Source organism: Acinonyx jubatus, chromosome C2 (assembly GCF_027475565.1).
Source record: "Acinonyx jubatus isolate Ajub_Pintada_27869175 chromosome C2, VMU_Ajub_asm_v1.0, whole genome shotgun sequence".
Taxonomy (NCBI): Eukaryota; Metazoa; Chordata; class Mammalia; order Carnivora; family Felidae; genus Acinonyx; species Acinonyx jubatus.
In genome coordinates, this window is record NC_069384.1 from 61067397 (window position 1) to 61084587 (window position 17191).

The following is a 17191-nucleotide window of genomic DNA, read 5'->3' on the forward strand; positions in this document are numbered from 1 at the left end:
GCATTAAAAGAGAAACCTCGAAATCTGGGGAAAAGAAAATAATAGTTGGCTTTGGGTTGACATTATAACAAGGAGATTGAATTTTTTTTCTCTTTTTTAGTTGGCTGGCATCATAGAGCAAAACCAAACAGAAGGTAAGATAGGTAATGTCTAATTTCTATAAGGAATATAGTCTTAACAACATGAAATGACAAGGCAATAAAAAAATGCCTTATATGGGTTTATGAGGTCCTTCTGACTGTAGGCTTGATATAATTGCTCTGTAGAGTAGTATAGGTGCGCGATTTGACTTTAACTGCTATGGACCCCGCTCAATGGCAATATGGATTGTTATAGAAAGTGCAGATTGGCCAAGCATTCCCACCACAGAGGGCTTCATTAAGTCTGTTATAGCAAGTCAGCTTTCTCAAATCCTACAGGTTTCTTATATAGCCTGAGAAATTTAAATTTTTATAATCAATGAATTAAAATGTTAGAGAATGCCCAAGGGTCTAAGTTTAATAAAGGGGTTTCCCAGGGCCACTCCACCTAAAAAACATATGAGATTAAAAAAACTCCACAGGTAAATGTATTTGAATCAGCTGTCAGTAACGTATTGGGGCCAGACAGGCAGTTTCTGCCTTCTAGAAGAAACAACTGCTTCTGCCCTTGTATCTAGAATGCACCTGTTGTACCTGTGGGTACAATTCTGGCCTTTTGCCCTTGTTGGAATTTAAAGACCAGTCATCTCATTTAATAAAGAACTACCTCCCAACCCCAAATCTGCTTAGTTGTTGGTACAAAGTGGATTATATTTTCCATGTTTAAAAACATACGTTTTATGTATATTTTAAAGCCTTTTGTGCCTTCATTTATTTGACTTGCTAAAAAGGATTAAAAGCACAGGTTTGCGTAGGTCTCTAGAGATTGTCATTCTTTCTGGTTTTCTTCCTCTCTTTTCATTTCCCAGTCTTAAATTGTGAATTGCAGATCCATTTTAGAATACATTTTAGATTTAAATTCTAAGATTCAAGACTGTCTTTAATCCATGTAATGTGTGTTTTCATTTTGTATGTTTCAAAATAAAAAAAAAACCATTCAAATACCATAAAACAAAGTAACTGGCCTGCAGAATTTGAATGTTGAGATAACAAATGAATTTGTGAGGTTTTGGGGACCAAAGCTCTTGGAAATAAGATAAGGGATTAAAGAACGTGGTACGCTCTGGACCTATATCCCTTGGACCTATGTCTACGGCACTAAGCATCACAGTTCAGGACTTGGTAAAGGCAGTCGTGCTTTGGACCTTTGCCAAGTGACTTTATTACTCACAGTGCCAGGATGCCTCAGTGATTCATACTCCTGCTGCATCACTGACTCCAAATATAACATCACCACCAGGTTCTGGAGCAGATCTTTGAAAATATTGATGGCCCCTTACAACCTGACCCTTCCTACAACTAAAATTGAAATTTACCATCAAACCTCCCTGTTGAGAGGCTCAAAGTTTTCCCTAGATGTTCTGCCAAATAGGCTCTCAGTATTTTTTTTTCCAAAAACCTCACCCAGAACAGTGCTACCTACCATACATAGAGTATACAGTATTGGTATATGTCTGTACAAATAAGCCAACAGATATTTCTTGTCTTCAAAGTATAACAGAGGTATAAATGCAAATTCTCTTGCCTTTAAACCCCACTGGTTTGTCACATGTCTTTTCTTTTTAAAACAGGCCAGATGCAAATGAGAAGGAATAAGAAACTATTAGGGAAACGTCATTTTTCAGATTTTAAAAATTAATTAGACTTAATATTGTTTAACTCTCTCCGGATTCTAAACTTTTGTATGTACTGGAATGTTTGCTCCTCTCTTTCCTCCTTTCTGCCTTTTAAACTTCACTTTCACCTGGAAGCCTTCTCTGACCAGTCCAGGCTCCCTTTTCTGTGCTCTATACAGGTATACAGGTATCCTAAACTTAGTAACCTTTCTTATGATTGCTTAACTCCTCATCCACTGTCCTATCTGGTCTGTAAGCTCTGTTAGTGCAGAGGCTGTGTCCTGCTTATTTTCCACAGTCATTCTCAAGACCAAGCTCAGAGTTTGCCCTAGTACTAGGTTTTTTGTTTTGTTTTGTGTGAATGAATAGTGTGGTCCACATATTGTCCATTGTCAGACAAGCTGGGCCAGAAATTACTTGCACTGGCCATCAAGAATGAAGTCTCTTTCTTGTGTTCCTAACGGTAAGAAATCTCAAGAAAAAGAAAACACGAACTCTAAAAGAAACCGTAAAAAGCACAAGAAAGTGGAGAGTACATCCAAGTGGAGAACAACAAATCACACTATTAATTGAATGACTTAGGACGGGAGGGTTGATACTCTAAGGGAAGACCAACCTCCAGTGAGTGAGATTGTTCTGTTTTTTTTTTTTTTAGCACTGCAACACTGAGCACCTTTCCACGATGAACTTACCTGTGTTCTGGAGCTCCGGCGAGGAAAACGGAACACATCTCCCAAGTTACTTTCTAACTTGCAGTTCAACAAAGAGAACTGCAAGCTACTGCTTGATTTTTTCTTTCTTTCTTTTTCTTTCTTTTGTTCTCTTTATTTTTATAGTTGTTTCTGTGCTCCAAACATCCCTTGCTTCCAAGTCATACAAACTCCACACACATCATCAAGAAAAACACTTTAGAATGGCCAAGCAACTTTCCGACAGAGAACATGGCTGGGAAGGCCTGGTGCTGTGTGGCCGAAAGAGGACTGAATGGTACACAGGATGGACAATTAACCAGAACACAGCTATTTCATTTCTTTTAAACCACAGGATGCTACTCTTGCCCCAAACAATGTCTCTTAGGCAGTTAAAAAAGTCCCACTGGAACTGCAAAGTTTGGAAGGTGAGTGGTTAATTTAGAACCATTGTTACAAGTGTAGGGCAGAGAAAATAGAATGGACTGACAGCTGTGATATATAGTAAAGATACTCTGTTAGTGGTAATGCCTAGGTGTTAAAACATACATATGTGTTACAGAGATGTGGGAAGCATTTTCTTTTACAATCAGCATGGTAATAAGCAAAACAGTGCCATAAACTATGGTGGTGCTGGGCTCCCCAGGGTCCAATTAGGAAGCATGATAAATGACTTGTAAAGTCTCTCCCCCCCCACTGATTTGCGGTGGATATAAGCTGACAATTCTCGGTGGAGTCCTAGTGAGTGGTCTGCCTACTCCCATCATACATCTGGGTACATAGGAACACCTTAAATTGGAATTCCAAACTCATTATGTCATGCTGTGTTCTTACTTGGCAGGTGTGTTTCCTCACAGCAGTATACAAGGGGAGATATAAGGTGGGACCACTTAGGCTGATTTTTTCCCCCTGACTGAGGTGCTTGTTTAATTTAATACCTAAAAATGACTTGTGATGATGAAAGACCACTGTGAGGACAGAGTGACTATATACAGGAAGTTGTTACTAAGGTTAATTTGTATCTTGCCTCTTCAGAAGTAGATGTGTCCTCCAGATAGATGAGATAATGGCTTTGCTTGCATGGCTGCTAACCAGGGTTTACAAGTGAATGCTAATACTATCAAAACATTTCTTTGGTTTTATTTGAAGGATGTCAAAGAAAAAGTATATATGTAAAGTGAGGTGACTATGGTATAAAATACAGAGAGAAAGAAAACCATGAAATACAGAGAGCAGGAATACAAATTTCAGGTAAAGAAGAATGAAAGAGCCAAGGGCCAGACAAAAATTCACGTTTATACTTTGGGGGTCTATCATAGGACACTTGTCAGGAGCTGAGACTCTAATGATGATTGAACTCCAGAAGGAGTATGTATTCTTTCTTTTTAAGCAGTGCCACTTCTTCCTTCAAGGACTCTTGCTCCATACAATGTCTCTGAACCTAGAGCAGAGCTCCCAGGGCAAGAACCTTCTTCCTGGCTACACCCAGAAATGCTCCTCACAACACAACGCTACCCTCCTGCTAAATGGCACGCTGATGCAGACGCCAGGGCATGCTCTGTTGGGGATGCACTCTAAAGACCAGGGAGACCTGCATCAGCATTTTCGGTCCATTCCAGATCCTGGTCTTCTCACCCTTTGGGGCATGATGCCAACACTTTCCGCTGCAAATCTCACTGAGCTCTTCTCAGGGAGCTTTATTCCTTTTAATTAAAAAGACAAGACTGTCAATTACTTAAACTTAATCCCCAAATGTAATTGTTACTTTGAAAGATTTTTTTCCCCATAAAGCTCATAGAAGAGAAATATTTCCATCAAATTAAAATTTAGTGGGAGCTGGGATTTTCAAAAAAATTTTTTCATCGTCAAATCCCTGCTGGCTCTAGAAATCTACATAGCACAGCAAAGCCTAAGTACAGGAAGATCACCAGGCAAGACTGGTGTAGGCAGAAACAGACTAGGGAAGTAGGAAAAAGCATTAGAAAAGAGTCCCAGCACTAAAATTTCTCCTACCTTTAAACTGACGCCGTAGGATTTTTAGCCATTTAGCTTGAAGCTAAATGTAAATTCTGAGACAGGTAACACTTCCAAGCCACCGTTGGACATTTAAATAATAGTGTGAATAAATTTCAGGTTTATTCTCGCTGGCAAATTTTAACAGGGAGAGAACCAGTATTGTTTAGGGAACAGAACAGAAGCAAGAACACAGAGCTGAGAAGAATAAGGCACCGAAATGGATTCAACAAAGAGAAGCGCCTGGTACAGCTGGGTCTGAATCACTGGGTTGACAAGAGAAGTACTGATTCTAGGTGAGGTTTCAACACAGCTATCCCACTTGGTTCCCAGCCACTGAAGAAAATCAGCCTGTTGCTTCCAGTAAGGGAATCAGACATGGTCATCAGGTATTAGTGTCAGTTCTTAATTATCTTTGTGTGTATTAGTCAGGACCCATGATTTTGCTGTAAACTTGTGTTACCCCTTACCAAGTACTATCAGTAACAGCAAGGCCTTTTCCCCACCAGCTAATGGGAAAGGAGAGATGTATGAGATGTATTTAAAAATTAAAACCCTCCTTGGGACATGCTTGACATTTTTGACTAGAAAAAAGGATAGGTTCTTTAGAGTGATGACTTTGGATCAGTCTGACAGGTGGTAACACGCATGATGGGCGCTCACTGAAAGTTTAAGAGTGTGTATGTGTGTGTGTGTGTGCACGTGCGTGTGCATGCATGTATGTCAGACAATAGAGAACCGTGCAGTGTGAAGCTTCTCTAAGTGTACTATGATATTGGTGAAAAATAATAATGTTTGTTATTTGGCCTTGGGTTACTTCCATATTTAAACTTGTTAGCAGTGGGCATTTCAGAAATCTCTAGAATTTGTAATATGTCAAACTGTAATGAAGCCACAATGAACTTGTAGCTAGCTAATATCCAGGCAATCTGATACAAGTATGTCTTTAAATATCAGTACTTCTAGAAATTATAAGAAGTATGTGCATCTGAGTATGATTATTTTAAATTCAATATGCTCTCTTTCTGGGAACTTGAAGCTCTCCTTTATTTATTATTTAAAAAACCACTCTGAGCTTGTAGGCATGAAAGATATAATTTCTTTCCCATTTCACAGTTGGAAAAACTGAATTAAAGAGAACAATGCTAGTAATTATCCATGATTAATAGAGGTGTGTATGTAAATCAGCCTGAATAAGTGTGTGAAATTAGATGTGCTGATGCCAGATAGCTCTGCTCATGTTTTTTAAAGATGAATGCTTTCATATAAATCTCTGTGTGAGTTGGGCATACATCTCTGTGTTGAGTATATCTGGAAATAGACTTTGTAAAAGTGTATGGATATTAAGGTAACAGTATTATGTATTATAACCATTATAATACATAAAATAAACTAGATGAGTGTTTAAAATACATTAGACAGATACATACCTAATGAACACAAATGCATACATAATGGTTATTTATAATGTACCATAGATTTATATATGTGCCTGGATGCTGTGAGGCATAGACTGGAATTTGGGTGTACTTTGATGATTAAAAATTCTGGGAGATGGTGCATGTTAGTTTCTTAGGATTGTGGGGATTAATTGAGTTAATACATGCCACAGCCCTCAGAACTCTATCGGTACATGAGAAGCCCACTTTCTATGTTAGTTGTTATTATTATTATTATTACTAGAGATGAAACTGCTATTATAATGAAGAGCTAAAAAGAGACATTTCTCATTGATACCTGGGATAATATCCCACAGAAGATACATAAAGCTATAGGGATTGTCCAGTTATCTTTATAGCATGGTGTGGTTTTAGGATTTTTCTCCCAGTTTTCCTTCTATCCCAGTGGCATCTGATCTTGAGAACCCATTTCTGGGAGGGCCAAGTGAGGGCAGGTATATCGCCTCCTCCTACTGGAGATGGAATCTGGCTGTTCTGATGCCAGGCCTGCCCAGAACAACACCAGTTGCCCTTCGGGAGAAAACATGCCAGGTGGACTTCAGATTTCTGCAAGCCTGGTTTGTTTGTGGGTTGGATTTTAATTTTTTTTTAAACTTTAATTTTGGGGGGTTTTGTTTTGTTTTCTGAGAAAGCTTTAGACAGCTGTATTAATTATGCAAACCCAGCCATGTGCAATGTGTTTTATCAATGGAAAAACAGGAACTGAATGGCAAGCAGCTGTGAACAAACCCAGGGCAAAGCCTGAACCTGGAAGATAATCTTGACATTTCCCAAACCCACTAGCCACACGGGGTTAGTGAATGGAAAGGCTGTTCACTTGGGATAAATAATCAGATGGGAGGCAAGCAAGTGAGACACATTCCAGGGTTATTAATTTTTTTTTTAAAGTACCAGTGATGGAAGAAGGAGGGGCTGATTGAGCCCAGGGAGTCCCACACTCAAGGGGATTCCTCACTTGAGGGTGATAAAAGTAAAACAATGGTAGTTTGTCCTTGTCCTTTTTCTTCTTGTACTTCATTTTAACTTTCGGAAGCTGGTTTTGTCACTTTATTTTGAACCTGCAGTCCTTCTAAGTGTGAGGGCATCTCTAGGTGAGCTTCCATCTTGAGAGGTTATGCACCAGAAAGCTTATGGGGAGGAGACGAGCAGTATTATCATTTCCCAGTATTCAGAATCCTCAGGAAATGATCTGAGCCTAACAAAGTGAGAAAAGTTCCCTCAGACATTTAGAGCCGACTCTTCTCTCATTTTACAATTCAGTGGATTTTCTGCAGTGATATAGTCAGGGGTAGTTATGCAAATATATGCAATTCAGGACTCATTTCAGAATAAATAAACCTAAATTAAAATTAATGGGAAAAAACACCTATCAGAAACAGATCAAGGATGGAACACTTATTTATTTATATATATCTTTTAAATTAAGAAGCAGGGAAGCACACTGATTTTTTTTGTTCTGTTTTGTTTGTGGCAGAATAGGAAAGGACATTTGAAAATTCCTGATTGGCCACAGACAATACAAATTATCCTTCGGTGTAATTCCAGTATTATTATTATCACTGCAGAAAATCAAGCAATATGATGAAGGAAACCCAAGAGAAATACATTTGATTTATTGAGCCTTGTTTTTGTTTAATCACAGCTTGAAGGGGTTTAGGACTGCATTCCTGCTGTGACTCTGATGTTTATCCCCCGTCAGCTTGATGAGCCATGTAGAGTGGGGGTGGGGGAGACCCTCCAATGAAAGACATTAACAACGAAGCAGCTAAAATTAAACATGTATTTCTGTTATCGGAAAATAGGAGAGAAAGTTCTCTTTTTTTGTGATGGGTGGACAAAAAAGGACCTTTGGAACTTTCTCATATTTTCAAAACCGCTGAAGGAAACTGATTGGTTTCATATCCTTCTGGCCATTTCTATCAACCAACTGCTAATAGATACATTAACACTTTAGGGCTGAAATGTAGGATTGTACCTAGATGATGACAATATACAGTATTTAATTAAACAAAGGTATTTTGTGTTATAGATATGACCAACCTGAGGTAGGCAGGCTTTTCATAGATATTTTGGTACTTAAGTGGCACTATAAAAAAGAGTTAAGGATCCTATACATTAATATTTTTTCCCATGGGATACTGCATTTCACATGAGTAGCCATCTTGCCTGGGCAGAAGAGGAGAAAAGGGGCTGATTTCTACAAGTTAAAGCCCTTGTAAGAGACAGGGAACTTAAAGGGCATTATCTTTCCATACCCACCTCACACATCAGCTATCCCAAGTCTCGATGAACAGCTTTTCAATTTCTACCAGCAGAAGCCCAAAGTATTAGTAGTAAAATAAATTATATTCTCTAGAACTATTGGATCTAAAGAAGCTATCTATTGTCTATCTACAATGTAAAATCAAACTAGGGTCATTCTCCAATCAACAATTCAGTTTGTGGGAAAATATCAAGTTCAACTTGCTTCATTCCTGGCCCCAACTGTTTTTCAATATCCAACAGCTGTCTTTTGTTAATCGTGTCTGACTTTCATTTTGTTCCATGTTATATACATCATAAAGCATGATCAGATAAAATATTTGAGTCTGTGGCTGCAGAACCGCTCCTAGAGAGGATACCTAGAGGCTTAGTGACAGTTTACAAAGCTCGTCTTGGATGTAGCATGACCTCTTTGAAGATATCATCCATTGGGACAAATGTGTATGTATGTGTTTGTCACATCAAGATATTTGCAAGATGTCAACATGATAAAATGGCGTCAATCTCTGCAGCAACACTCGAAGATAAATGTCTTAAAATAATTGTGTCATGTCAGGAATTCAAAATGGGATATTTTCCATGAACACTAAGTTTCATGTCAAGTCTAAAAAACAGGCACATTTTAAGTCTTATTTTTAGTAGTTGGGATAAGAAACAGATTTCATTAATGTTTTAAGGAAGGATTTTATTCAACAGAGTTCTTCTATAAATAGTTTGGACTCTTCTTAAAATTTAAGAGCAACTTTTTTATTAAGCTGTCTAGTTGATCCTTGAAACCCTGCAATTCTCATTGCAAATATAATTAAAATAAGTTTGCATATATGTGAATACATACATATGCAAAACATAACGTTATTGACACTCTGAATATCCTCACCCAATTTTGGCCTAATTTTTAGTTTGGATGAGTGTTAATGAAACATGATCTGTCTTCAAACTTATAAAACAGCAGCTTTCTACCTTTAATTCTGAGCACATTTCTTTTATAGTGTATACAATAATCTTGTTTAATTGGATTTATTTTTTCCACACGAGGCCCCGCATGCCCTACTTTCCATTTTTTCTCAGGTCTTTGAGTGTTATTTGCAAATCACTTTTCTGGAATTTAATTTCAATGGTAGGTTGGTTTCATTTCAGATTTTTTTGTATTGTTTTAATTTTATTTGCCAATTTGCCTTTAAATAGCCTTAAGCTAGAAGGCTGGGGCTGCAACTTGCATCTAAATGTGATGTAGGAGGCAAAATTTAATTTGGGTGTGGAGAAAATTTTATGAAAAGGAATACAGAATGACTACCTTATTTTTTCATTTGTGCTTTCTAAAATAGTTATGTTTAAAAGGAAAAGCCCCCACACTGGCCACAATTTTAAGAAAAGTTAATGTCCTTATAATCTGGTTGAGTTCAAACTTTGGCAGTAGTAGATAAATTCATTTTTTAAGTAATACCAATGACTTGAGATTCGGATTGTATAAGCCTCCAAATGTGTGGGTGGTCAGTTAGAGGATTCATATTTTTATGAGCTACAGAACTGAACTGGCTGTGTTCCAAATATGTGAGTTCATAGTTACCTGTGACACATATTAATTGAAGAGAGAATTGCTTTCTGAGCTTAGCATCTCCCCAGCTACTCACCTACTTAAGTCAGATAAAGAATCTGTTACATGTCTATCAACTGGTGTGGGGACAATTGATCAACTTTCTTTTGAAGGTTTAAAGAAAAAAAAAAGGTTTCTATTGTATGTGAATGTTGTGAATATGTATCCCCCTTTGTGTGTTTTGCACATTATGGATGATGGAGAATGACCCAGCAACAGAACTACAGTCATAAAAATCATACTGACCTTGAATGGGATGGGGGATTGTGGGTGAAACACGCTCTAAAGGGGAAAAAATAGTAAGCATCATGGAGAGTTTATATAGATCTATCTGTATATTTATATCTTACTCATGCTTAGCTACTCAGATAATTATAGAGCAGATAAATTTCCATGCCTATAGGATAGTATCTCCTATAAAGCATTTGTCTGTTCTTCCTGCCAACACTAAATTATCAGAAAGTTATTGGTAAAATTTTAAATCCAAAGCTTTAAAAAAATTAGAGTAGGAAACGACATCTTATTGTGGTAACCCTACAAACAGGATCCTACCCTACACTGAAAAAAACCTCACTACCAAAATTACAATTTTTCTGGAGGGCTGGGTTGAAGGTATTTAAATTAGCAGTGATCACAGTCAGTCATGCATCTTCGCATCCTGGTTCTGGTCTCTTTAACTCAGGACAGATGGACCCATGATAGCTAAGGACTCCTTTCCTCTCCCTAAGCCCTACAGCTCATATCAGCTTTAGCCAAGTATGTGGAAAATTTATTTGGGAAATACTAATTCAACTTTTCCCTCAGGTTTTTATTTCCACACTTCTAATACCAGTGCGAGAGTAATGCCAAGGAAATAAGTAAATTGGCATGGTATTATTTCATTCTGTCTTTTCTTTAATACCACTCTCTTGTAATAATACAATCTCACCTGAAATTTGATCAACCAATCAAATTTACTTGATGATACATCCCGTGGAGTAAGAAAAGTGTTCTTTTGGACACATAGGTTTGAGCTTATGTGTCCCTCACAGTCCCATCCCCAAGCTGCTGATCATAAGTTGAATGTGCTGACAGAGCTCAGGCTTTAGGCATCCTGTATTTATCTTATCAAAACCCCAGGTTTAACTCTAAATCCTCCTCTGAGGCTCTTTCAGAAAGGTAGAATGGTGTATTAGGACTAGGATGCATTACTACTGCCCCTAAACCCTATAATGCAACATAATTAGCACACACTTTACATTCCTCCTAGCCATTTGGTTAAATAAAGACTAATTGATAAATTGAAGTAAACAAAAACCAAAACCATAAAGAGAAAAGCATATGTGCATATTCAAATTTGACCTGCCTGCCATCTTGTACCATATATCTAGAAAGAGTAGATTTTGCCTGGAATTTGGACACTCAATACATCTGGATGCCAAGGAAACCCTGACTCCTTGTAGAGTGAGCCTTTCTCTAGCTTGCCTGAAAGTTGTAACTTAAATGCTAAAGTTTGCTAAGTGCATTAAGATAGAACAGGTCAATAGTAGCGCGGCAAACAACTGTGTCTTAGTTACACAAGTGTCAAGTAGAAAAATGGTTTAAACCTCCACTGGTTATTTGGTATTAAGTTTTCAGCTTTGAAATTAAATAGCTAAACTGCTTTCAACATTTATGTAGCAGTTGGAGACTACTGTATAGATACTATACTCTATCCACTGTACTTTATTTTTTATTATCACTATTATTATTCAGACTGTTTAAATGACTCAGCTTAATATTTTCTCATCACACTGTTCACAGCTGGGTAAATGCACTCTGCCCTCCTTTCCACAAGACCATTTGTATTGCTAAAATCATCTCACCCACCCTCCTTGGTTCCCAGCTTGTTATTATCATCTTAGCTCCACCCTGTTATCATCATCTTATCCCTATCACGCCCCATTAGTTACTCTCATTCTTGAATTCCACCCTACTGACTTATTCTTTAGACACTTCCCAGTCCCAGCTTTTTATCCTTATTCCTCCCCCATCACTCTGCTGCATTTTATAATTTTGCCATGGTTTGTAGGCTCTTGTTCGAGTGTAAAGTGAAGCGACATCACTTAAAATGAAGAAGAAATTCTTTGACTTTTGATAATCAAAAGTAGGGGAGGACAGAAACTTTGGTGCAATGTGCTTTGTCTTTTGGTTGCTAATATTTGGGGGAGGTCAGCATCACTAAGCAGCTATTTTGGAAGGTTTGAGGAATAGAGCCCTAAGGCTGACCCCAGAACTAGAGGCTGTGGCTCTTAGTAAGTCCCTTGACTCTGATCTTTGGTTTCTTATCTGCCAAATGTACGTGTGTGTGCATATGTGTGTGTATGTACGTGTGTTATTGGTTGACTCTGTTGGGACAACAATGAGAAACTGTTAAGTGGGGGCATTACACTTCACAAGGAAAACCTCTGATATAAAAGCACTTAAATGGCAAAGGCTAGAGCTGATTGTAAGGTGTATATAGAGAGGTAATTTGTTAACCCAGATATGATTTTGTTTTCTTTTCCAATGGGTATTGCAGATGTTCGGTAAACTTTCTGGAAGTCAGCATATTCCATGCCTATTCTTGAAACTAAATCTAGTCCCAGTGCCCATCTATTTCCTATAGTAGCCACAGAGAGCCCTTTTAAAGTTTGCAGCCGGTGTTTCAAACTACATGAGGGTAGTGCTCAAATGGCTGCTCACACTGTTTTATTATGTGGCATCTAGAAGTAGCTGGTTAAGAGGCTTTGCCAAGTCTTAACTAACTTCATCAAGTGGTATATATTTAAACTCCAGGCCCCCAAGATAACAACTTAAAATGGTTTCTAAACAAGTGGGGGAGGCGCTCATTTTAAGGGCTCTCTCTAGTGCTGGGTTGCTTAGGTAATACTTGAGATTTAATCAAGTATAGGTTTACAAGTTAATTATCTTTTAAAATAAAAAGAGAATTTGAAAACCTCCTACACACTGATGTGGTATGGCTCAATCTAGATTTCTTTGCATTTTTAATTTTTTTTTTGTACTTAATAGCTTCAATACTTTACCAATCGATACATTTCTCTAAAATAGAAGGTAATTGATCAGTAGGAGTATTCTTTAACATGTGGGAATATTCCTAGGGTCAAAAGCTGACCACGAGGCTGGAATATGAGTTAGGAATCTCACTGTGCCAAAGATTAACCAATGATCTAACTACTCCAGTGGACCCATTCCATGGGGGTCAATGGAAATGGAAATGAGAGGTGGCAGAAACAGTGAGGTGGGGAGGGATATGACAATATCTAGTCATGGAGAGACCTCATTAAGTGAAAAAAGGAGAAAGAAATTAGATGTCTCCTCACTTCCAGACTACAAAAGATACATCTCCTAACACTTTCTCCACATACACCAATCTAGGTAACACATTGATCTAGAGCCTGGATTTGAGAGTTAAATGAGATCATGTATGTTAAGGGTTTAGCACATGTTCAGAGCACCTTGTAAGCATTCACTTCATCAGAAGTGATTACATTAAAATCACCACCCCATCCTCCCTCCCCATCCATTGCTTTAAAAGTAACTCAACGTAAACATGGAAACAAGATAGGTTTCCCTTGTGGGTGCATTGTAGTCATCGGTGTGGAAACGCAGAATCTGCTATGTTACATATACTGACAATGCACCTTCTCTTGGCATCAACAGAAGCCAAAGTCTTCCTCTAGGCGCTGCATGTCCCCATAGATGACGAGGACTAAGGGGCTGAATCTTTGCCTGTACACAGTGTCCCATGGGATGAATGTGTTCAGAAAAAACATATACAATGTAACGCTTTGCCCAGGATGAAGAAAAACATCTAAGCTTGGATATAATACAGACTGAGGTGGTACAGATCCTTGACAAACAATGCTAGAATGTGTGGAGAACAGAACAAATGAGAAAAGAATGCTTCCACTAGCTTAGGAAAAAATTACTAGGAATACAATGTATTCTTGCACTTTCCTTCAATTATTTTGACCCCCTTGGAGATCAATATTTGAATAGAGTGGAGCAGTATATGTACGCATGTGGTGGAGGACAAGATGGATCAGTGACCGCAAACTGACACTGCGCAAAGAGTCAGCACGTGTCACTGTGGTGGACACTGAAAATGTGCTGACGCACCAATGAAGACAGATCATCGCGAACTCTTCAGGGGCTCCGGCTCTACGTGCTGCCTCTTTCTGGCGGGCAGTAGCTCACCACCTGCCTGGTCTGCTCTGGACTGGCTGGTCAGCACAGCAACCCCGCTGCCCACACAGTGCTGTCAGGGTTGTGGCAGCCGCCCCCCCTCCCCTCCCAAGCCTTGCTCCCCTCCTCCCCTCCCAGGCCTCGCTCCCCTCCTGACCCCGTTCTGTGCAAAAGTGCCGCTGCCAGCGGCGTCTTCCTTCTACCCATTAAACCCATCTACTTTGAGTCTAAGTAATGAGCAATCTGTTCACATAGGTACTTTCTTTTTTTTCCCCTTTACCCACCTCCTCCCTCTCTCTTGCCTGTGTGAAATAGGCTGCAGTACAGCTGTATTCCCAAGGAATGAAGGATGTAGCAATGCGCCTCCCAAAGCTAAATGGTCATGGAGGCGTGGCCTAGGCAGAAGTGCCCTTCCCGTATGTAAGAAGCACAGCTTCCCCTTTAGGGGCGCCTGGGTGGCTCAGCCGGTTAAGCATTCGACTTCCGCTCAGATCATGATCTCCTGGCTCATGGCTCCTGAGTTTGAGCCCCCCACGGGGCTCTGTGTCTGTGCTGACAGCGCTGAGCCTGGAGCCTGCTTCGAATTCCGTGTCTCCCTCTCTCTCTTCCTCTCCCCTGCTTGAGCTTTCTCTCTCTCTCTCTCCCCCAAAAATAAAATGAACATTAAAACAAACCCCAAATGTCCATCCACATTTAGGCCTTGGGTCTAAGAAAGCAGGCAGTAGGTTCACTAATTTTTAGCGTTATGCCTCCTAACTTCCCCATTAGGTGGGAGATAAGCTCTGAACTCCAGGCTGATGCACATGCTGCTAAACACAGAGCTAGTGCCTGGGGGGGGGGGGGGGGGGCGAGGGTGTTCTGTGGAGGGCAGTGTGGGCCCGCGGGGAAGTAGAGCCCCGTTAATCACTGTGCTGTGCACTTCTCAAACGTGTAATTGAAAGTGGCTTCTGGGAAGTCATCGGGACACTATGATTACGATACACATGCATAATTAGGCGACTCCAGCTTACAAACAGAAATTCTCTAAGATTCTTGTCTTGGCATTTCTTAATTTTACTGGGTTGAGTCCTTTAAATGGACTTTGATGCATAGGGCAAGGGTATGAAAGGCCTTGAGGTTACCATGGGCACCAGCAGACAAGCAGTATCCCCATTATCTCTGACCTAGTCCATGCCTCCTGGAGTATTCCACCCTTCCATCCTCTTTACCCTCCTCTCTCTCAGTCAGTAGGTGTCATTTTATTTATCATTTGAAATATATCATTAGCACATTTCTTCCTCTGGATGGGATACAAGGAGAGGATGCTTTAATGCAAATTATAGTTGCTTACTTTCTCTAACTAATCCAGTTGTCCCACTTTCTCTTTTCGAACCCCTATAAAATGTATTAAGTGTATGTTGTTCTACTTAACCAGGTTACCTTAGATATGTCAGAATCCCAAATTCAGGGTTGAGGCTGTTTGCACCACCACCCCCACTTACGGAATCCCTGATGTCAAGAGTGAAACAGGTAACTACATTTCTTAATAATTATCTTCTCAAGTGTTTTGAGATATTGGTGCCTCTAGCTGAAGTAAAGAACACTGATGTTTGGTCCTTGGAGACAAGTAAACAGCAATATGAATTTTAAACTTCATATTAAAATTCATATGAATTTTAAACTTAAGCACTTGTATAGCTGTATCCCATCAAACTGTTATAGACTGAAGTCAATGGCAGTTATGGGTGAGAAATTGAAGGCCAAATTTAGCATAGTTTGTGGTGTGTTTTTTTTTTTTTAAAGAGTTGGGTCTTGAGCAGTTAGAAAATGGCTTTAATACTGCATCTTAAGAGAACTCTCACTTAAATTGATTTTTCTCATATATATATTATATATATATTATACATATAATATATATATATTTTTTTCCTTGAAGGCTCATCTAAGATAAAGAAAGATAGAGACATCTCTCTTAGTCATAATATTTCTAGATTTTCCAACTGAATCTGTGCAGAAGAAAAATTCCTAGTGGACTGTTATTCCAAAATCATACTAGTAAAGTTTTTGGACTTTGTCTTTTAGTCCAAATAAACTTTCTGGTCCAGCATGTGCTAACTAACTCTTGTGTTTGTTTTACTTATCCTTATAAACATTTCTCTAATCCAAATGTATCGTCTTCTCCTAATTTCACCCATCCGTTTCTCAGGGGCATTTGTGTCTATGCTTGTAGCCATCAGGCAGGGGGTCAGATACCTGAAGGTTAACAGCTGCTAAAGGGCAAGGGTCCAAGGTGCGCTCTCCTAGTAACACCAGTAAACTAAAACAACTGAGTCCTCCTCAGTTGGCCTGAGGATCTTCTCTGCTCTGTGGATGCTCCTCTCTCCCACCATTTTATCTCTTCCAAAAATATGTGAGACAAGTAATGTTCCCTGCTGTCATATGGAAACATTTCTGCAACCATTTTTCCTCTTTTAGATTTTATATGATGTTTTAATCATTCATTCCACCTTTCTCTTGTGTTGTTAAAAATACGCTTCCTTTTCCCAGCCTCTCCCTTCCCCCAGCACCTTATCCATCCTCACTGACTATATCTTCTTCAATCACTCTCACCAGTGCCATTTTTTAACTGTCATCTATTTTCCAGGATCTTACATCACCTCTGTTCCTTAAAAGATCATCACCAAAGAGATTTCTGTTCTCTGAGTATTCTTACAGTTAAATCAACCAGGCAAAAACAAAACTAAAAAACAAACAAAAAACAAAATAAACAAAAAACCCCCAAAACCAGCAACAACAACAAAAAAAAACACAAGGCAGTTATCAAAAGGAAGCCAGGAAATAGAAACATTATTTGATTTGTAAATCTTGCCCTATGCATAGGGATTGAAGTCCTGTGTTTTTGTTTCAGTGACTGGATTCTTATTTTTGTGTATGTTTACCTTTAATAGGTAAGGTTGAAGGTGAGGTAAAGGAATGCTTTTCAAGCTTTCCACGGGAGCACTCACTTGACTGAATTCTCCCGAGTCAGGCCCTACTTTGGCATACTTACTGAAAAGGACTAGGCTGGCATTGGTGACCCCCAGATTGTTGGCAGCCACGCAGGTATAGTTGCCATAGTGCTCCTCAGTGACGTTGGTCACCGTCAGGGAGGACTGGCCCTCCGTGCTCTTAATCTCAAGGCCATTAGCACTGTTTATCCTAAGAGTTCAAAAACAGAAGAGTAAAAAGAAAC

At 39.1% G+C, this 17191-nt stretch overlaps 1 protein-coding gene across 2 annotated transcripts in view; it reads right to left on the reverse strand.

Moving 5' to 3' along the window:
- The window catches only part of LSAMP (limbic system associated membrane protein), a 641967-nt gene that overhangs the window by 21606 nt on the left and 603170 nt on the right, over positions 1–17191 (reverse strand). The window contains exons 6-7 of one of the 2 annotated variants that reach the window (XM_027060893.2): positions 17009–17157; positions 10021–10056 (exon numbers count right to left, since the gene is read on the reverse strand). In XM_027060893.2, coding sequence (XP_026916694.1) covers positions 10021–10056; positions 17009–17157 — 185 coding nt within the window. The remainder of the gene's footprint in view (positions 1–10020; positions 10057–17008; positions 17158–17191) is intronic. The other variant, XM_027060896.2, reaches the window with a different exon arrangement.